We start from the raw sequence: 22,251 nt of genomic DNA on the forward strand, positions 1-22,251 counted from the left end.
CAGTTATGACCTTCTGGAGCAAATTTGGGTCGTCGCGGACAGAGTCCAACATCTCATTAGCAATGTTCATGCAATGCTGCTTTTGTTTGGAAATTGAGCAGTTTTGGTAAGAATTTTGAGGCGACCCGTCTCATGCCTAAATCGGCACGAGCCAATCGATATGTATAGGTCCTCAGCAACTTCTCTAATGGTCATTCGTCGATTGGCTAATTGCTTCACTTCATCAATTTTTTGTCTGTTGTTGAAGTGCTTTGGCGTTCGGCACGCTTTTTGTCGTTCACATCCTCTCGGCCTTCTGAGACCATTTTGTACTACCGATAAACGTTGCTTTGGTCCAAAGTAGCTTCTCCGTATGATACAGTCAACATTCGGAATACATTAATTTGGTTTTTCACACAAAATTTGATACAGGTTCTTTGATCCATCTTTTTGAATAGGTAAAAATCGAAGAAGAGCCGAAACACGTGCAAGCAAAGCAGCTGTCAACAATTATCTGAACATTCTAAATGGCCAAACTCGTCGGTATGCGTGAGGGACATGAGTACCAACATATCGCCACAAAAAAATCGAAATTCGAATATACGAACTTGCGAAAATTCAAAATTCGCGATACTTTTTGAACACACTTCGTATATGGACATATGGCAATTATTTTATTGTCACGTCCCTTTAAGGGATAATAGGGCTGTCACAATGAGTCCGTTCTCACCGTTGTGGCAACGCATTTGACTGTCGTGACGTGTAATATTGTCGCATATAAACAAAAAAGCAACACATGTTCTTGTCGTGAAACAAATAGTAGAATTTATGGTAGTCGTAGGCGGTGGGTGCGACTATAACTTCGAGATCGACACATGCTGTATTTATAAATACATATATAAGAAATGCATGCACACAAACGTACGGAATGATATATGACAATACAGTGATAAGATATTGAAATTATGAGCAATCCAGTGATAGAACTCAGAGGAATTAGATAGAAACAAAAACGTAATAATACTCAAAAATATCATGTGCTTGAAATATAAGACTACAGAATATTCTTCAATAAACCTTCCCGGGAATGCCTATAACATCTCATCAAATTTTTGATTCGGTGTGCCACAAATAAAAACACAAAAATTTATATGCATATGTGTTGTATATAATCTTCAAGTTCTCGAGTTTTTAACAGAATGAAGGTAATTTTTACAATTATTTTAAAACACCGTCTTAGAATCTATAGCCGTCGAGCAATACAAATCAACGAGAATAATACAGTTGGGTAATTCATTTATATACCATGTGTACATTTATATACATACTTACTCACATAAAACTACTAAAACACCTATGTATATCCACAGGCTTTAAATTGCACATACTCATTTACATATATGGATATATGTACATTAAATCCGAAAGAAATGTTTAATAGATACTTCGATATTTACACGCACGTTTAAGATATCATGGGACTTAACAAACACGCTCGGTACATATACATATTAAATAAATATTGCATAAGTATTATATGTGATGTTATTTACAACATCAGGCTTTTGCCTTTCGCTTTATTGATGTACGTGGCAAGGATCTTTTATCTGCGCGAACAGTAGTTGACATCTCTTCAGATTGAGTGCGGGCACTTTCAATGCGTGCTGTGCTGCTGCGCATTGGCGCTGTTGTCGAATTGCGCAGCTCCTTGTATACGCACATCAGTTCATCAGCACCATCTGGGCAGTCAATTTTCTGAAAATATATTCAACACTTAACTAAATTGAGCACATCGACGAAGTTCACCATTTATTTAATCATTCACCTTATCGCAGAGTTGATTAACTGTGATGCATTCGCCGCTCACACAACGCAAATGGTGTGGTGCACAAGAGTTTACCGACGCGGCTTTGCTATTGTAATTGCTTTTGTTCGGTGGATTAGACGGCTGGGTCGTAATGGCAACTCGCATTGAAGCAGCCGGTTTCAAGAGTGTGATAGCGTTAAACGGTACTTTATTGAAGGTATTGTTCATGCCGCGGTTTGGAAATGTGAAACGTGGTGTCGTGGTCGCTGATGAGTATTTGAATTTATTTTCCGTGTCACTGGTCATCATTATTTCCTTGCTGTCACGGAAGTTCACTACAATCATTAAAATATTTTTAAGGACTCTAAAACATTGAAAAAGAACACACACCAAAACCTTTTGAACTTTCGCTAGGCATATTGTTTGTAATCTCTTTGGTGGAAATACCACTCATACGATTGGTGATTTCATGAACTCCAAAATTTGTGCTGTTTTCATTATTTGTTGTTGCTGTGATATAACTATATAACCCTTCGTCGGTTTGATTGGGCGATAGAAAACTAGCGTAGGAGAATACTCTGGGAAATGTATTTAAAGCAGCTTCAACGAAAGAAGCTGCAACCTCCTCTCCGGAACCATATTCATCGCATTCTTCTTCGTCAGATCCATCGAAACAATCATATTTAAGGTCACAACGCACTGACTCAGGCACACACTTTTCGTTCGAACGACATCGAAACTCATCTTGATGATCACATACCAGGCAGCTCTCTTCATCCTCGCCGGCAGCGCAGTCTTTAATATTATCACACTGCCACTGATGCGGTATACAGGAGCGATCAAAGCAAGAGAATTCATTATCGTAACAGTAGTCCCGTATTCTCGTTGGATCTTCACATTTGTGAGGATCGCTGGAATCAGGATAGGCACCACAGTCAAACAGCTCATTGAGTACATCAAAGTTTGCTATGACGATAGAGCAAGCTTCGAGAATAGCTGGAAGAAATATACATAAATATCTTTAAATCATTAAATTGATATTCATAGAATGATAATAAATGTATTAAGTACCTTTACATATCCTTCGACACGGTGGCAATTCGCCAATATGCGAAGGTCTACATTCCGGTTCCAGTGTTACACAAATGAACTCTAACGCACGCATCGAACAGTTTGATTCAATCAACTTTTGTAAAGCTTTTTCGTCGTAAAATTGCATTTTTGTTGTGGAATTATACGTTAGATCATAGTCCAGTACTCCCTGACAAATCGGCAGCGAAGTAGAATAGCAACCATTATCCTGAGCGGGGGTGCGGAAGCCGGATGACATGGTATGAGTTGGTTTCACTTTTGTTAACGGAGGTATTGTGGGTGAAACTTTAGTTAGCGCCTTGGTTATTGGAATAAAGGGTTGATCCGATGAAAAGATCTTTAGAAGAAAAGAATAAAGAATAGTAAACAACAATGTTGATATATACTTGCCTATAGAAAAAACATTAGAAGTAGTATTTAAAATTAATGCTGATGTCTATTTAAGGATATCATTTAATCGAATACATCAGACTAACGGCGCCAAAGAATATTATCTTATAACCTTCCACGATTTACATATGTATTAAATTCAAATCAAATCAAAATTTTGCATATTTTGTTAGGTACAAAGAATTAATTAAATTAATTTTTGCGGTGAAATAATGAAAGAAAACTATTGCTTACTTCTAAATTATTCTTATACTTTTTGGAAATATACTATAATAGAAATTGTCTGTTTGTACGGGACGGTTCTATGGAGCTCGACAACATGGATATATTCGAGCTCACAAAATGACGCAACGCCTGAGTTGTGAAGAAGAAATTAGACGACTATGTAGTCCCATGACGAGCGTTCATACATTAAAAAAACATAAAAATTCCAAAGCCGTCTCAATTTCGTGGTCCGCGTTCACGAACCAACCACTTTGGACGGGCTCAAAGGGAACATTCGAAACGAATCGCTGAAACAACGTCGCACATATTGGACCGATCCAACAAAAATTACACCGACCGACAGTGATTCTAGTTGGACAAAAGTCGTCAGCGAATTTCTGAATTATAGTTACTGAAACTAACGAACAATAGTATTAAGAATAATGATAAGTATTTTATGCTTAGTTCTTATACGAAAAACGGGAATAGTGTTAAAAATTTCACATTGAGTCTTGTTACTTTATTGGATACGACGGCTTTATAGTTTATTTATTTATTTAAATTACCCGTTTTGAGTTGAAAGCGCGACCTGATTAGTAGGGCTGTAAAGTAAAAAAAGAGAATATTGCGAAAGGCCCCTGGAAAGTACTTGAGAAATTCCAGCTTAAGTCTAACTACTGTATCTACACTTAAAACCGAGGCACATACATATTATGTAGATGAGAAGAAATTGTATATGAGTTGCGGCGTTCTTTATTCACTAGTTGCCTTACTTGTGAAATATATTCATTTATAATTTTACATGTAAATAAAATGTAAAACAACAAAATTAAAATAAAAGCATTATCGCATTAAGTTTTTGATTTATCGTAAACTGCCCTTAAGATTTTGAAGAGGTTTTAAATTTCATTATTGAAAAATCAATAAAGGAAGTCTTCCTAGTAAGATCAATTCTTTCTAAGAATCTCTCAAGCCAAAAGGCTGAATAAATTTATCAAAAGGTTCTTAGGTGATCGATCAGACTCTTACAAGTTAATTACAGACCACCAGAAGTTATTAACTTGAATGCACATGGTACTTACTTCATCAAAAATTCTCGAACTGCGCTGCCGCTCATCGATGGGCACCCCAAAACTGTTCTGATGACCATTATAGCCACCATAATGCAGTACTTTGGTTTGCACCAAGGCCGCCTCGGCGCTCGCATATGTTGTGGTCTCAGGCGTAGGCTCATCTTTATCCCTATCACGCTTCTTGTGTGAATCCTTGTCCGTAGTGACGACTTCTTTTGATGAATTTACGTACTCAAGTGCTGTAAGTTTCTGCTCCTTTGTAGGCTGCCGCTCTTGAATGTTAACTGCGCGTAAAATCGTGGAATCCGATAAATGTTTCTGATTGTGGTCCGTAGCTGTTTTATCTGCATTTTCATTTGCAATGGTTGTTATATTGGTAGTTGTAGATATAAAGCTTTCATTGTGCTGTAATACTTCCACTGAATCCGGAACAAAGCTTATCAATTGCGCTTCATTGCTCGCAATTTGCCTATCCTTGTTGAGTTTCTGGCATCGTCGCTGGTAACGCTCCCTAGAAACGCTCGCATCGTGCAGCCAAATGCAATATGTTATGAGGCCAAAGATGAGGAGTGTACTCGTCAACAATATGATAGGCCAGCGTAGGTATTTCCAACGACCGTAATGTTGTAGATATGTACACAGTGGGAGGAGTATTTTGCTACTCGTGGCATCGTGTGATTTCAAATCATAAATGTCGGTGAGAGGATACTTGAAGCGGCGCATTTGCAGTTCGGCCATATTTTCCGGTTTGCTGAGCATACTAAGGCGATATTTGCGGTGAAAATTAACCGGCGCTGGATCCTTGTCGCATGTGGTGTGGCTAATGCTTTCATTGCAATTACTGTTTGAAAGATATTTGCTATTGTTGTTGCCACACCAACTGCTGCACAGTGTGGATGCTTGTGAATACCCACAACTCGAATACAGATCGCTGTTGGAGTTTGCAAGGCGTTCATTAGTAATGGCTTGGATGCTTATATTTAATCCGTGCGGGTATTTGGTCGGTTGGCGGCGTAAACCCTCTGTCGCTTGATCTCTCTGACCGACTTTTGCTGATTCATTTTTTTTGCCTAGCGCTTCACTGAAACTATTATAATCATGCCGTTTTTTTCTGCTGGTGGCAATATAATCGTTTGTTTTGACTGCTTCAGCCATATTTATGATCACTGCAGATGCGTTTCCCTCAGATGCAATGACCCCTCTGCAGCTAGCCGTCGTGCTCATTGTGTGTTCAACTATTCACCTGCTGTACTTTTGAAGTTTTATCGGTGCTAACCGATTTTACAAAGCCGAATAATGATTTAATAATTAACCAAAAAGAAAATCACAATGGTAAGTTTGGTAAGAAAGATGTGAACTAGAAAAGAGCGGAAGCGTAGCAGCAGTTTGAATTGCAACGAGTTCTTTTGGTGGTATGTCAGCTGTAGTAAGCAAATGCATTTTCCGTTCATGAAAATTGAGTTGTTATTGGCGTGAAGTTAAATTCGTATTAGATCGTGTTGCTGAAAAAAAAATATAAGGAACAATTAATGCAAATCAATTATTTTTTTACGATAGAAAAATTTATATTTAAAAAATTCACCAAATATGTATTTTTAGTTATTTAAGATATAATAAAATATTTGAAATGTTATGAAATGCCAAATCATATTGAATGTGGTGTTATTGACGGGTAAATTTTTAATTGGTTCATCAAAAACTTGCTATTTGAGCTCTGTATGAAATAATAGCGGCATTCGAACTAGTACACATGTTTATAATCAAGAAGACGATCAATTAAATGAATTTCTTTTCATTTTAATGAATTTCATTTCTTTAAATTTAAATTCCCTCTATCTCAGCATTACTGAGTGGTAATATCAAAAACCTAATATATACCACTTCGAACAGTTCATAAAAATATAATACTTTAATAGTTTTTGAGTTCTAGGAGTGGTGCGTAAAGATCAAAATAAAATTTACGTCACATATAGCTGGTATAAAATAGTTAAATCAGCTGTAGGAGCGCTAAAAAGTAACTGCAAGGCGATATATTTTCGATTATTACACTTTGGCTTCGGCTTAGAAGTAATAAGTTCTGAATGTTTTTCGCTAGATGTATGCCAATTGCCATACAAGACAGGATACAAGCTGCAAATAAATCTTACTTCGCGCATACAAAACTGATGAAGTCGAGACTACTCCCTGGAAAGTTCTGAAACTTTGAATATACCGTCATAAGACTCACATATGGTTGTGAAGTCCGGGTGCTGCAATCAAATGAAGTGGAGCAATTAATTTGTGTCCAAAGAAAGATTCCCAGAAAGATATTATACTCGTATATGACTCTGTACGACTTGAAGATGATACCTACCGCATTCGGTACATTGACGAGGTAGACGTACTGATCAGAGGAGCAAATGTTATCAGATACGTTAAAGCACAAAGAATTCGATGGTACGGTTTCATTCTGCGAATGAGTAATAGTAAAACTGTTAAAATAATCTTCGGAACGTCGGCCGAGAAAAATATGGAGAGATGGCATAGAAAAAGACACATCTAATGTCAAAAGAAAAGCTGAAGACTGAGTGACGTGGAGGAGTATTTTAACAGAAGCTATGGTTCACCTCAAACTGTGATGCCATGACGATGATGTATTTAGTGGTTACATTACGGTTCAAAAAAAGTTTAAAGGAAATAAAAATGGCAATTTCATAGATTGTTCAATGGCATTATAACCAAGGTGAAAAATCAGAGCATATGCCAAAGCTTATGCCATTTGTTGAACAACATCAAGACGCACAGCACAAATAGGAGGAGCTCGACCAATCACCCAGAAAGGGTGTATATACACAAATATATATATATATATATATATATATATATGTCAAAAAAATGTGTGATGCTTATGAATCTAATACAGTATCGAATGCAAAAGCAAAGCGGTGACTGATAGATCAATGAAAGTCATCGAGTCGGACTCACATAAAGGCAATTATTCTATAACTCAGGAAATAAAGATTAGTAAGTCCTACTATTTCGATCTATTTGTGTTAAAATATTTATAACTGTTATAAAAAAAAAGAACAAACACTGGTTGATAAGCCCTTCGGCTATTGATTTAAGATTAATAATTAACAATGTAGAGAACGAATGTTCTAGTGGCTAGCTTCAAATACAAAAGAGAAATATCGATGGAACGATTTTTTTTTATAATCTGGTATACAATTTCATGGCATTTCGTTTCTGAATATGACATCCAGCATATGTCCGCCGCGGCTACGAGTTACACGGTCCATTCGATCAGTCCAATTTTTTACTACTTTTTCCAATCAATCTGGCGGGTGGTGTCAATGCTGGCTTGAATATTGCAATAATTCGGTTGTTAATGCGCTGTATAACAAGTTGCACCGTCTTGTTGGAACTAAATGTCGCCGATGATTGGCTGATTAATTTTCGGAAACATTACTTCCTCACTTCGACAGAAATAAGGACCCATGATGCCGCCAGTGCTCTATGAACTTCGCGAACAGATTTATTTTTTCCAAAGTAAATTTCCACAATTTGAAAGAGTAATTCTGACATTAAACGATTCACGATGATTTGCGAAACCGTATTGAAGAGAAATGTCAACACAGTTTTCTATCCTCAGTTGATAAATAATAGTTGTCGATAATGATAGTTGCCATGCAGCTAAAAACACCGATACAATCGAAAGTATGTGTGAGTAACCATCTCTACTACGAAATAATTTAACAGGCTATTGTTAAATTTTAGTTTACGGCGAGACACTAATCGATTATATTACAGTCTGTTGTCTGCTCGAGAAGTTCTGATGGTTTGTTAATATTAAACACCGATGATGAAGTGTAATACGGTGAACTCGCTGAATCCACGAAATGGTCACGGGGCTTCGGCCAACCGTTGAGTAAAGTGGAATAAAGGGGAAAAACGTGGGTTACCTTTACCCTAATATGAATTCAATTGAATAACCCAAAACATTTCCCTGAGTTGAAAATACATAATTAAGGTAGAGGATTCTTTAGAAATATTAAACCTATTAAAACAGAGAAGTTGATTACATTTTTCGTCCCGCACCTTATTGCTTTTATATATTAACCTGGTTTTAATATTTTTTAGCAAAATTGATTTATTTATTAGAATTAATATAGGTATAATACTAAAGTTAATAGTAGACCTTATACCGTGTCTATTTTGAATTGAACATTTTTTATTTTATTGTTGATTATTTTAAAATGATATCAAAATCCATTTTTATTATTGTACATCTTACGCAACACCAATGAAAACTAGCCATTCGCCAAATGCCAAAAGTACTAAGTTAAAGAAATAAAAACAACTAAAAATTCAAATTAAAGCCAGTATGGTTGTCAAGTTGTTGGTGCCTCCATCAGCTTAGCGTCGGTGAACACGCCACCGCATCTGTCACGACTATCATCCACAACAAAAAACGAGGCTTACGGCGTGACTCTGTATTACAAACATACTTTTCCCACCATCAACGAAAGCGAATGATTGTTAAAATTATACCCATAAATTTACATACATAGTGATTCAATAAGGCCGACGATTTTCTCCTATAAATAAAATAACGAAATTTTTCGAAATGAGTTTTTTACTTCATTATGTTTTTCAGTCTATGGCATTTACCATATGTATGAAAAACAATATCCGTAAATTGTCCATCACGACTCCTCTGGCGATACGGAATGTGCATATTAAAATTTGCCCGTCTTGTTGAAACCACAATAGTTCCAGTCTGTGTCATATAATTCAGAGAAAAATGTGTTATTAGGTGCGCAATTAAGTTCTCGATGTTTGTCAATAGATGAAGCCAGTAGTCTGTGCTAGTCGATTCTAACATAACCTAAAAGTAATAAACCAAGCTTAGACATATGGTAAACAAACTGCTTCGACACATTAGTGATTTAGTTTTGGAATCATATGCTTTTGATTTTGTGAAAATGTCCGATTTTGTCCCGAATAATTGTCATTTGCGGGAAGTGTTGATTTTCCTCTCTCATTCGAAAAAAACGGCGGCTGAAGCGCATCGAGAGATACAAAAAGTTTATGGAGATGCTGCTTTAAGTGACACAACGTGCCGGTGATTTTGTTGATGTTGACGACCTTCCGCGTGAAGGAAGGCCAAAAACCTTCGAAGACTCTGAATTGGGGGCATTGCTCACTGAGGATCCGTGTGAAACGCAAGAAGAGCTTGCTTCAGTATTAGGAATTACCCGCCAATCCATTTCCAAGCGATTGCATGCTTTGGAAATGATTCAGAAACAGGGAATGGGGTTCCTTATGAGTTAAAACCAAGAGATGTTGAACGTCGTTTTTTCGCCTGTGAACATCTGCTCGAGCGGCAAAAACGGAAGGGTTTTCTTCATCCCATCGTGACGGGTGATGAAAAATGGATTCATTACAGCAATCCAAAGAAAAGAAAGTCATGGGGACTGCCCGCTCATGTTTCTACGTCGTCGCCCCGTACATATACATGTATACTTACTACCTATGAATGTAGAAGGAGAGAATCAACTGTCTTAGTCAACAGCAAAGTTTTTGCGATGGTCTACCTGCTAACTTTTATGGTTCGTGTTGTTGTTGGTAGTGGAATTGTTGCCGCTATATCGACACCAAGCTGGCTGATAGTTGACCTTTTACTTAGCTTTTCGTTTCGTCTGTGAAATTGTGATTAGATTCATTACGATGATTTATTTACTAATGCTTACCGTTAACCGACTTTCAGTGAATTTGAGAGAATGATGTGATTGGCTGGTGCAATCCATGGGGAAAAGCGTTTTGGAGGTGTGACTAAAATTAGAACGTTAACTCGCTCTCAGCGAATTTGAGAGAATCAGCTGTTTGGCTGACGTAACCGGGATCATGAAAATGGTTTGTTTACGAAACAACTGGGATTGTGATGGTGATATACGAAAAAATCAACACACTCTTTGCTTATGTTGCTTCGCTGTCGTCTGAACGACTGATTGCACGAGTGTGTGAATATTTGTGAAATGTGCGGGCAGAATTCCGCTGCCCAATACCCGCTGAATTGGAGGCCGAAGTAGCTCGCTCAATTTCGATTTCACCATAGCCGAAGGCCAAACCTGGCAGAATATCAAGAATGATAGAATTGAGAAAGATTATCCCTTCCGAACAAAAACAAGCAAAAGGAAGGGTAATTCCTTGTTTGTGAAGAGAAAGAGTAAGCGAAAGCAATAGAAACTACCAAACACTAGAAATTATACACACCCACATGCACAAACTTACTTGCCACGGCGTCATCCAAGAATGATAAAAAGAAGATTGCGCCCATCAGAGCGTACGTGACGTCACGTTTGCTGAGTTGTGCAGTATTGCCAACCATTTGCTCTTCGCAATAAATTTAGTGCTTTTTTATACCGAAAATGCGAAAATTTTCAAGTTTCGTGTTTGTTTCTTTTTTTAATTTAAAGCTACCGAGACTTTAAGTTAAAAAACAAACTATATTATTAAACAAAAAAAGGTTAAAAAAGGTCACTCTGAGAAGATTTTAGTGCTAATGAAAATTTTTTTACTCTTATAAAATTTGATAATTTGAAAGTGCAAATTTAATTTTTGGCTCCATTTAAGGTTATGCAAAAATATTAAATGCCCCTCTCTCAACTCTTCTTAAGATTGAAAACCTTTTTACACATTTTAAAAAGCCTTTGAATTTATTGAAACCATAGAGGTGTAATCGTTTCTTCCGGTCATCAATCCTTAGTGAGACATAGGACATTAAGAGTTATATTCATTGCAAAAATAAAAAATAAAATACCAGAAAATACTAAAGAAACCATACTGACATTTTTCCAAAAAGAGTACCTTATCTAGTTACATAACTTCAAATATAGCAAAAAAGTCGTTCCCTTAACAAAAGAGTCTCGCTTAACAAGAAAACCTCATAAATTAAATTGTACATAAGCATAACACATTTATTTAAAAAAACGCACATTCTAAAGGCAATTTGTCACGCATACAAAGTTCTTTAAGTGATTCAATAAAAATTTGTTGGGTTATTTTCTTTGAATGGGCATTTTAGTGCGTTTTTATATCCAAAGCTAGGCAACACTGCAGTATCGAGAGAGAGATTTGACTGCCGAAAGCAGAACAACACCAACAACACCTGCAATCGCGGGCAATGCCACCAGATGTTAAAAAAAGTAAAGCTAAATAAAACTGAGTGAATTATTTAAATAATTATTAAAAAATGTATATTTTACAAAATTATAAACATGACATTTTAATTAGAACAGCTAGAAAAATGTCATGAAGAAAGAACTAAAACTCCGAGACTAAATAACAAAAAAAAAAATGCTAAATCAAGTTACGAAAATGGTAATCTGGCCAAACTGGAGCTAAAATCACGTAACTAGTTGTCAAATTCGCTGAGCGCAAAGTAACGGGACCACGATAGGCGTCATTTCATTATTCTTTCCATCATGGGCGTCATCGGCATAAAAACGCAAGTAAACTCATTTGGAGGTATTTTTATAATTCGTTCTTCCACAATTTAACACGCGGCACTTCGTTTTCATTAGTTTGTTTAATTTAAAAGTCACAAATGTTCAAATTACAATATTCACAATCCATTCCTTGAATATCTTCCTTTTGTTTATTTGATTTGTATCATTCCAACCGGTTGTCAAAACTGTGAAAAATGAAGTAGCGTTTTCGGAAGGCACCACCTTTAGCTTTCGTTCTGGCTTTAATATTGCGAATTTTCTGTTGGTGTTGCCCGTGTTCACACCAACACAACAACATTGGGAAGAACGAGATCACAAAGGTGTTGGCTGAGCACGAGCATCTCAAAAACCCAGTTGAAACAACAAATGGGGTCTTACTAATAATCATTAGGTGTTTCCAAACAAATGTAATTTTTGGATGCTAGGAACACTCTTAAAAAGGTTTATTCCGCACGAGGTTATCTACCTTATCTACAATAGCGTTGAAAATAAAACTAAATTTTCAACGAATTTATATCATCCCGTTTATGGACATGTGATTTCAATGCGTAGTACCCACTTTGGGGTGCCCGCAAAGCAAACTTCTTCTTCTTCTGTTTTGCTTATTCGTTTACGAATGTATAGCGATCATACAATATTTTATATCTTTTTCTTTCTTAAGTACATTATTCAAAGCATATTAATTTATATTGTTTACAATTTCTTTATAAATATCTCTATTTTTAGCCGCATCCCATAATTCTGCAACATTGCATATGCCTGTCCAATGCCTTACTCGTATAAGGGGTTTTCCAATAACGATTAACAGGCGCTATCAAGAGATGATTAACGATTTTTTATGGCCGGAATTGGATGATATTGATCTGGACAGCGTTTATTTGTTTATTTTATGATGAAATACTTTAAAACTACTCCAAAATATATTAATCATATATGTAAATTGACTGGAAAATTATTGGAAAATTTACAATTAACTTTGTTTTTGTTAACAGGTGCTCGCATGTCGTTAAAAATTCACCTACTTCACAGTCATTTGGATTTTTTTCCTCCGAATTTGGGGGCTGAAAGTGATGAACAAGGCGAGCGATTTCATCACGATATTGCTACGATTGAAAAGCGTTATGAGGGCTTTTGGGATCAAGGAATGATGAGCGACTACTGCAGGATGCAACTTCGTGAAGATTCCGTGCAACATAAAATAATAAGTTTGAGAGTAAAGCGTATTTTCGACCTCAAACATAGCCAAGTCAAAAGCTGCAAAATCACACGTGTTGACTTTATAGGTCATAACTTTTACAATTTTTCGTCGATTCAGACAAACTTAGGCTTAAAATGTAGGTGACAAAATTGTCTTTCAGAAAACCTATCTTATGTCGATAAAAAAAAAAATTTTTTCCAGAAAAAAGTTAATCAACTTTGATAATTTAGTGAAAAACGTCAAAAATGCCTTTTTTTTACTTTCAACAGCTGTTTTGCTAAAACTACGACTTCCATTGACACGAATTATATATTGCCATATAGGTTATGTGCATGTGTGCCTTTCGAAATTTATGCACTTCAAAGAAATGGCGCGCACTGTTTTCGAGATTGCAGGTAATAACTGCACTATTGCCCAAAAAACAGGTTTTTTGGGAATATGTCGGAAACTGTTGTTTGAAAAACAAAAAAAAATCATTTTTGGTTTCAGCGACTTCAAAGTAGTTTAAAAAACGCCTTTTGGTCGAGGACCATTTTTGGTGTAAACTAGTGTTATAGACCAAACTGAAGATGTTTGACAGTGAAACAAAACACGAAATGTGTGTCAGCTGTTTAAACCAACTGCTTAAAAAGATAATAGCTAAAAAGTCTCCCTTTAGTTGCTGCTGTAGTCGAACGGTTTGTGGGAGACCACCATTCGGTAGGGCCTGGGCTCGAAACCCACAGTGGGCATAAAACATCAAGTGATAGATTTAATGTTTTTTTTCTAATAGCGGTTCCTCTTCTGCAGCCAAAGTGTGTTTTTTTGCCATGAAAGAGCGCATCAAACGATAGGTCCTTCCATTTATAGAAGAACGAGATTTTCTCACATATTGGAACTCCACCAAACACCCAAAGAAGGTTGTATGTTCTAATTATATATTATATATAGTATATACACCCAACTCTTTTTTTACACGGTATTTTTTTACGCGATTTTGAAATAACGCGGTTCACCAATAAGAATTATTACATATTTTTACGCGATTTTTTTCTTCTAGCACGAATTCCTAAAAAAAATGTTTAATTCTAATTTTGATAGTGTCTTATAAAAGCTTATCTAAACACCAACAAAATACACTTGGGGGATTACGGTAAACCCCGGTGTACATAAGTAAACAAATCGTCGGTCGGTTTATGCCCATAGATGTGTTAGTGACTGGTCAAATTAAAGTTTTTTTTAATTAAAATAAAAATAAATAATTGGCGCATACACTTCTGTTAGGTGTTTGGCCGAGCTCCTCCTCCTATTTGTGGTGTGCGTCTTGATGTTGTTCCACAAATGGAGGGACCTACAGTTTCAAGCCGACTCCGAACGGCAGATATTTTTATGAGGAGCTTTTTCATGGCAGAAATACACTCGGAGGTTTGCCATTGCCTGCCGAGGGGCGACCGCTATTAGAAACATGATTTTCTTAATTTTGCTTTCACCGAGACTCGAACCAACGACCTCTCTGTGAATTCCGAATGGTAATCACGCACCAACCCATTCGGCTACGGCGGCCACCGTAAGTGTAGTAAAATTTTTAGTTCGATTTATATTGCTGATAACTTTTTACTAATAAAGGGTCATATTGTGTTAAATTTTCGGTTTAAAAAATTCTATAAGCAATATTATTTTACATCGTTTTTATAGTACCCTTATCAATCAAATGCCTAAACAACAACAAAATATTCCGAAGAGACAAGCAATTTCATTACGAACCAAAATAAAAATCTTAGACTGTCTGAAGAGAGGCGAAAGTCCCACACCTATTGACAAAGCTTTTGGTTTATGCGAAGCGACTGTACGATTAGAAAAAATGAGAAAGTCATTCGAAGCCAATAATTTCTGGATCGGAACTTATAGTCGACATACTGCCTTGGAGAAAACGGAAAATCACATGGTGTTTTGGATGGAAGATTTGCAAAAACAAAAAAATACCTATTAATGGGAAAATTATAAAATATATAACCAACTTCAGAAATTTGGACCATCAACAAGTCTTCAGACAACGAAGAAACGGGTATTTAATGCAAGTGAGGGATGGCTGATAAGTTTTCTAAAAAGACACGTATTTTACAATGTAAAAATAAAAGGAGAAGTAGCATCAGCAAACGAAAATGCTGCAAAAAGTTTTCCGGAAAAATAATTGGAGCGCTGGTGGTTTGAAAGCGGCCAAAGATCGGGTGACGTTTTTGTTCTGCATGATGATAAAATGTTAAAGCATCTCTTAATCAACAAATCTCTTATTTCACTAGGTTTAAGAGGTAAGAACATTAAACACATTCCAGTTCATTTGATGGTGAATAAAAAGGCATGATGCTTTGTTCCTAAAGTCCAGGAATATATGGAACAAAAAGGTTTGGAATTCAAAATACTTTTGTTCGTGAATAATGCGCCCAGCCAGCCAGTACGGGGTCATTCAAATATTCAATTGCAGTTTTTGCCGTCTAACACCACCTCGCTGATTCAGCCACTCGATCAATTGGTGGCAAAGGTTGCATAAACATCCACATGGCTGCCATCGATGAATTAATGCGAGAAAGCCCTTTGGATGAGGACGATTTGATCGAATTTATGTCAGTTTGTGATAACAAAGAAGCTGATAATGATGAAAACGAAGGGGAAGTTCAGATATTAACGCTAATTTAATTCGCGAGTGCTTAAAATTTGCTATAAGTACGGAACAACATTTTCTTACTGTCGATCTTGACATGGAGCGTGCATTAAAATTTCAACGGAATCTTAAGTTTTATATAGCTGGATATTAAGAATTATATAAGCAACTTCAGAAATCAAAAAAAAACAGCCGCTAATAACAGACTTTGTAACCACAAAAAACCAGCAGAGGTCGTTAATAACGAACGAAATTCTTAATTTGAATCAAACCCGACAGTTGTGCTAGACATATCTGACATGTCTACTGATCATTATTACTTCTTTTGCACGGTTTTTGGGAAAATATTTAGAGTTTTTTCATCTAACGCGATTTTTTAAAGTTGCCCGCTTTTCTAAGGAACGTATCTACCGTGTAAAAAAAGAGTTAGGTATATATTTGACTTGAAACTGAAGGTCCCTCCATTTGTGGAACAACATCAAGACGCACACTACAAATAGGAGGAGGAGCTCGGCCAAACACCCAAAAAGGGTGTATGCGCCAATTATATCATACATATATACATATATTTATATATGTGTACTTACGAGTATATATACGTACGCTTGTGGCAGCAATAGTTTTCGATTTGCCTATCTCTTCCGTTCACGTTGGATATTTTTTAAACTCAGCGATAGCTATGAATAAAGTGGTTGTTGGAAGCATTCTGTTTTTTAATGAGGGTATTTCAGAATGCCCTACATATGCAGCTTATAAAGGTTTCATAATGTTTGCCTGCGTTTGTTGCTATTCGCGTTCATTCACTTCACTTTGACTTTTTTCATGGTTTTCTATTAGTTTTTACTTGTTCTTTCATTGCAAGTTGTGGTTTTTAATGGAATTCTTTTCATTGAAAAAAATGTTGCAGGCTTCACACGATGTGTTATTTTCTCATTATACCAAAGCACGGATACTTAAAAATTGCTTAATCAGTTCAAAATTTTAGGTACACTATTTAGGTAATATGAAAAAAATTAATAAATTTCACTTTGTTAAGTATATTCCACATGCACTGTTTTACGTAGAATTATTCTTAGATTTTTTTACATATTTTTACTGTATACTTAGTTTTTTTTTTTTAATTTATACAGCTATTTCTGCGCAAACAGTGTATTCAAGTTACTTGTAAAAAATCACTCAGTTTTTGTTGTTGCTTTAACAACTGCATACTCACGGACAAATTCACTTCTACTTGGTATTAGGTTCACATAAAAATGAGTTTCTGTGTATATATATACATATATATTTTCAATATCTGCATTACAACTTCGCTTTTAACATCAACTTCAGTATTGCCATAGCTATGCTCTGAACACCTTAACCAAGTAACCGGTGAGCGAACAGCCAATCGACCAACCGTTCAAGTCAAGCCTCAAAAGTCAGCTGCCTCATTGACCCAACCGAGTTTCAGTTTCAGTCTCGACTTCGATTTTATTTGGTACTGCTTTCAGTTTCGTTTTCATTCTTTCAATACTGCAGAGATGCCAAAAGCCAGTACATTAAGAAAACAAGTCAGCTGAAGTATATACCATATACGGGTAAATATATTTGGACTTTTACTACACTTGCCTCAGTAACCTTTTAATAAGTAGCAAGAGATGAGCTTTTTTGGTGTTTTGGGTTTTGACTATATTTGAAGACTTAAATTTTGAAGAAATTAATAAACCAACAACCGATGATGCTTACTAGGTAGTTGAGAATAATAAATAAAGCTGATGCTTGATCATTCATAATCAATCTTGTCAATTCATTACTTAGCTATGAGCTAGAGAGCTATACTTTATTCCGAACAGCTTGTCACCCTGCTCATTTGAGTGTACTATACATATGTATGTTGTACATATTTATTGGTTGTTTCATTTCGGCCATAATTCATTTGCATGAAAGGTATAAAAAGTTAATATGTTCACTTTGGACTTAGAGTAGTGGAAGGCAATGTGAGCGATGTTCACTCTCCTCTCTCATGCTAACAAGTACTTACTTGCTTCGATCATTTGCTTTTTTGTTCTTGGCCCTCATTGCAGCTTCTTCGGATTGGCGTTTTGGCTGCTGCATGCCATTGATGAAATACCAAACAACCTGACAACCAAGTAACCAAGTGGCCAACCTCTATTGGTTTGTATGCACGGGTGTATACGAGTATCTTTGTACCTGACTGGCGTAATATTTTAGCATGGTCCCTAATACAACGGTATGGATAATAAAATATATATTATACACGTATATATATATAACTATTTGCAGTTTTTTGGGGATCAGATTATTTATTTACATATATCTTATACGAGTAACAACATTCACATGCGCTTTTAATCAGCGTTTTTGCGCTTATTTTGTGTGATTTGGCGCTTGCGTTGAGCTCAATTTATTTGACTATACCCAAATACCACTAAGTATGATTGATAATTGGATATCAAATATGTAGTAAAGTTGATTAGTTTTTTCAGGAATTTTAATTAGTTGAATTGGTAGCAATTCATTGGTGTTACTCATTGAATCTGCTGGATATCGTTGGATATAGCCCCAAATTCGCTTAAAAACACCCTAACTGCATTTTTAACCCAAATTATAAAATACAATAATTACAAGTTGCCGTTATTACATTCCATGTGCTAGCCCTGACTGTATAAAACGTTTATATTTTTGAACGATTCCGAGCGTTTTACACTTCTTAAGCAAATTGAAATACTCAAGGTTGTGTACTAATGGACATTTTAAATTTTAATTATAACTATAGTAATTTTGGGCATTACAATTTTGCATTGGAAAAAAATACATATGTCATTCTGCTCAAAGGAAAATCAACACAAATACTAAAATTTTAAAAATTATTCTGATTTTAAGAGCGTGTAACATTCAATTTTATTACAGCGCACGTTCGTTTATTCTTCGGTTGAGTTCGATTCAGTTCAAATTGACTTTAAACCTGCGCTATTTGGTCGTCAGCACATTTTTAATGTAAAATGCTTTTTTACAATATTCAGTATAGTTAACATATATAGTATAAGTATAATAGTGTTCAGTGATATAAAACGGCGGCCGCCGTAAACGAATCGGTTGGTGTAGGGCGACTATTCGGTAGCGCCCGTATTCGAAATTCCTGGCATTAAGCACCAAATGATAAAAAAAAGCTTTTCATACAAAATCATCTGAAGTTCGGAGAGGGCATAAGACTGTGGATTCCTCCATTTGTGGAAAAACATAGAGACTCATAACACAAATAAGACCGCTAATTATATATGTACATATAAAAGTATATGTATACATATATGCATTTATGAAGGGAGATTGGGTGGTGTATACCAACCCGCTCGTTCATAAAGACAATCAAATCAGTTGTTTTGGGAAACCTTATAGCCAATTCGCTTTTAAATGTATTGATAAAAATTTCGAAAATCGATCTGTTCTGATTGAATAAAGAAAAAACAGGAGACGTTACCACGAAAATTTTTACTTCATTTTGCATATGAATACGATGTGCAACGTCGAAAAGTGTCACAAATTTTCGACCATTTATGAGATTTCAGAGAAATATTTCACTAAGTAAAATCCATAATTATTTTGCCTAAAAAAAGGGTTGTCTTAAAAAAATCTATTGAAGAGTCCTAAAAATTGTACAGCAAAAATTAAAAATTAAGAGTTAATAATTCTTAATTTATCGTAAAATAATTGTACGGCATTTTGAGATTTTGTGGTACTAACAATTTTATGGCGTTTTTGGTATTAAAATAGGCAAAAGTATTTTTTCAATTTTTCAGTGTTTGTATTACAATTTTTTAGGAAAAGACAAGTCAGTAAATAGATCGCAAATTAAATAGAGAAAAAAATATTTAGAACGGGTTTCTCGAAAAAAAATTCGTTTTCCTTTAAGAAATCAGATAATAAGTACGTTCTGAAAAAAGATCCTTTAATGCCAAATTTTAATATTTCAAACATCTCTTGCAGATGGCCGATCTTGTTGCTCAATGAAAAAAGGAATACAAGTTAAGTTTTACGTAAAAGGTACAAAGCGGCTGATTTAGCATCCTAGTGTACCCAAAACAGAATGCAGAATTAACGAAGTAACAGCACGAAACAATGAGGTTCGTTTTGCAAGGAGTTATATTATATTATATCCCTTTATACCCACAAAGGTATCTAATGAGAAGGCAAAATTTTCCCTTGATGTAGTACGGATATCAGAAAAGAACTCCTCTGTTAGCCTACAACGTTCAATAGATCACATTACAAATCATCTTTTTGAAAGTTTTTTAATGTTATACTATATAAGGGAAAGACAAACGTACCACATTAATTTAATTTCACTTGAAATTTGCAAATACAACTTCTCATCGAAATTTTGTACAGTATGAGCTGTGGCGATATCTTCCGCTAAAATAAAAACCAAATGCGTCCAGGTATCATACACTTATTGTGCCAACCAAGAATTTTATTTTTTTTTTTTGACGGTGAGTTAAAAATGCCTTCGCACGATATAGTAACCGTCGCTACTATGTGTGTGGTGATTCCACTAAAAATATCCCTCCTCTTCTCTTGGATTTTTCCCTCCAACCCGGGACTGCTTCCGCATTGCTTCGAGGTAGAGGGCCAAGACGGTGTCCTAAGAAGGACACTTACTTACTCACCCTGCGTCCATGGTCGCCTGTTTTGAGAAACCTATGCTCAATGCTCTTCGGCATAACTTTCCATTTCGCGCTTCTTTTTTCGGATAATATACTCCACAAAATTTGCAACGGCATTCCATTTCTCTTCGCCTATCATCATTTTCTCGATAATTTCTTCAGGTGTAAATAAACCAATAGCTCGTTGCAGACCTGTTCTCTCAACGTTCTACCTCTCGCATTTAAAGAAGGTGTGCTCCGCATCATCATACTCAGTATCTCCATATATGCAGTTTGGTTGGTTCACTTTTCCCATTTGCCACAGATACTTGCGAAAGGATCCATGTCCGGACAAAAACTGTGTGAGGTAATAGTTAACCTCACCGTGCTTTCTTTCTACCCACTTTTTTAGATCGGGTATTAGTCTCGCTGTCCATCTACCATACCGTTCAGAGTTCCATCTTGCCTGCCAAAGTGTGAGATATATTATTAAATCTTCTCTATTACCTAGAGACTAACAATTGATAGCCGGGTGTTATTTTATACGTTTAAAATATATTTTCCAAGCTGATTAGGATGCATAAGCAGTTAAGGATAATTATTGATATTTCTTGCATAAAATTATAAATTTTGAGATATGAAGCACTACGTAAAACTCAGCTGTTTTATAAACAAATAACTGGAATTTACATTAAGGCTTAAATTTAAACGCGAAGGCTTAAATATTTCTAAGTAAACATAATTTTGATCAACATCCAATGGAGGATATATATAAGTTTTTTCACAAATTTCTTATCCAGCACACCTTAATCGTTTTATTGATTTTTTTTTTTTTCAAAACCATCCAGCCTACGCCGTGCTTAAAACTTGTTTTCTTTGTATTACCCTGGTATAATAGTTGGACCAACGTTTTAGTTCATTTTAATATTTACTTATCATATCATATGAAAAACCAAAAATTATTTGAACTGAGAACTTGATAAGGTGTTGTACTATTCTATCATTTTGTCTTTGGCGTTTATTGGACAACATTTATTAAAAAAAAGCATATGACTATTTCTTATAGGAGATTAAATTAAATTTGAATCGTGATCTCTTTAATTTGAAATATTTTATCAAACCAAAAGTTTTCTTCGTTAATCGTTATGTTTATTTTTATGTTGATTTTATCTATTATAATTTTTATTTTACAAATTTGTTTCTATATATATATACTATATAATTGGCGTGTACACCCTTTTTGCGTGTTTGGCCGAGCTCCTCCTCCTATTTGTGGTGTGCGTGTTGATGTTGTTCCACAAATGGAGGGACCTACAGTTTCAAGCCGACTCCGAAAGGCAGATATTTTTATGAGGAGCTTTTTCATGGCAGAAATACACTCGGAGGTTTGCCATTGCCTGCCGAGGGGCGACCGCTATTAGAAAAATGTTTTTCTTAATTTTGGTGTTTCACCGAGATTCGAACCAACGTTCTCTCTGTGAATTCCGAATGGTAATCACGCACCAACCCATTCAGCGACGGCGACCGCCAAATTTGTTTCTATTACTCACTTTTTATATTATATTCAAAAAATGAAGTATTTTATGTTTTTCTTTAAAATTATATTTTTCGTCTTCATTACTTTTGTATTTCATTCTGATTGTGCTTGTTTTTATTGTATGCATACATATATGGGTGATATGGGCCTACTCTAGCGGACCGAGCACCTAAGGTTAACTTCGGTAACACGCTATTTGTAAA

At 35.6% G+C, this 22,251-nt stretch overlaps 1 protein-coding gene across 4 annotated transcripts; it reads right to left on the bottom strand.

The window, feature by feature from the left end:
* Positions 1 to 1,125: 1,125 nt before the first annotated feature.
* LOC128863608 (uncharacterized) lies at positions 1,126 to 17,363 on the bottom strand. 4 transcript variants are annotated; one of them, XM_054102845.1, is made up of 7 exons: positions 17,085 to 17,363; positions 16,459 to 16,861; positions 4,555 to 6,047; positions 2,858 to 3,215; positions 2,177 to 2,782; positions 1,805 to 2,121; positions 1,126 to 1,734 (listed from the first exon to the last, which is right to left on the bottom strand). In XM_054102845.1, exons 3-7 carry the CDS (start codon positions 5,767 to 5,769, stop codon positions 1,537 to 1,539), a joined length of 2,694 nt encoding a protein of 897 aa, XP_053958820.1. In that variant the 5' UTR covers positions 5,770 to 6,047; positions 16,459 to 16,861; positions 17,085 to 17,363; the 3' UTR covers positions 1,126 to 1,536. The 4 variants fall into 4 exon arrangements, with proteins under 4 accessions (XP_053958820.1, XP_053958819.1, XP_053958818.1 ...); XM_054102844.1 differs by having other exon boundaries at positions 16,475 to 17,363; XM_054102843.1 differs by having other exon boundaries at positions 16,459 to 17,363.
* Between the last annotated feature and the right edge of the window lie 4,888 nt (positions 17,364 to 22,251).

This window comes from Anastrepha ludens, chromosome 5, assembly GCF_028408465.1.
Source record: "Anastrepha ludens isolate Willacy chromosome 5, idAnaLude1.1, whole genome shotgun sequence".
NCBI lineage: Eukaryota > Metazoa > Arthropoda > Insecta > Diptera > Tephritidae > Anastrepha > Anastrepha ludens.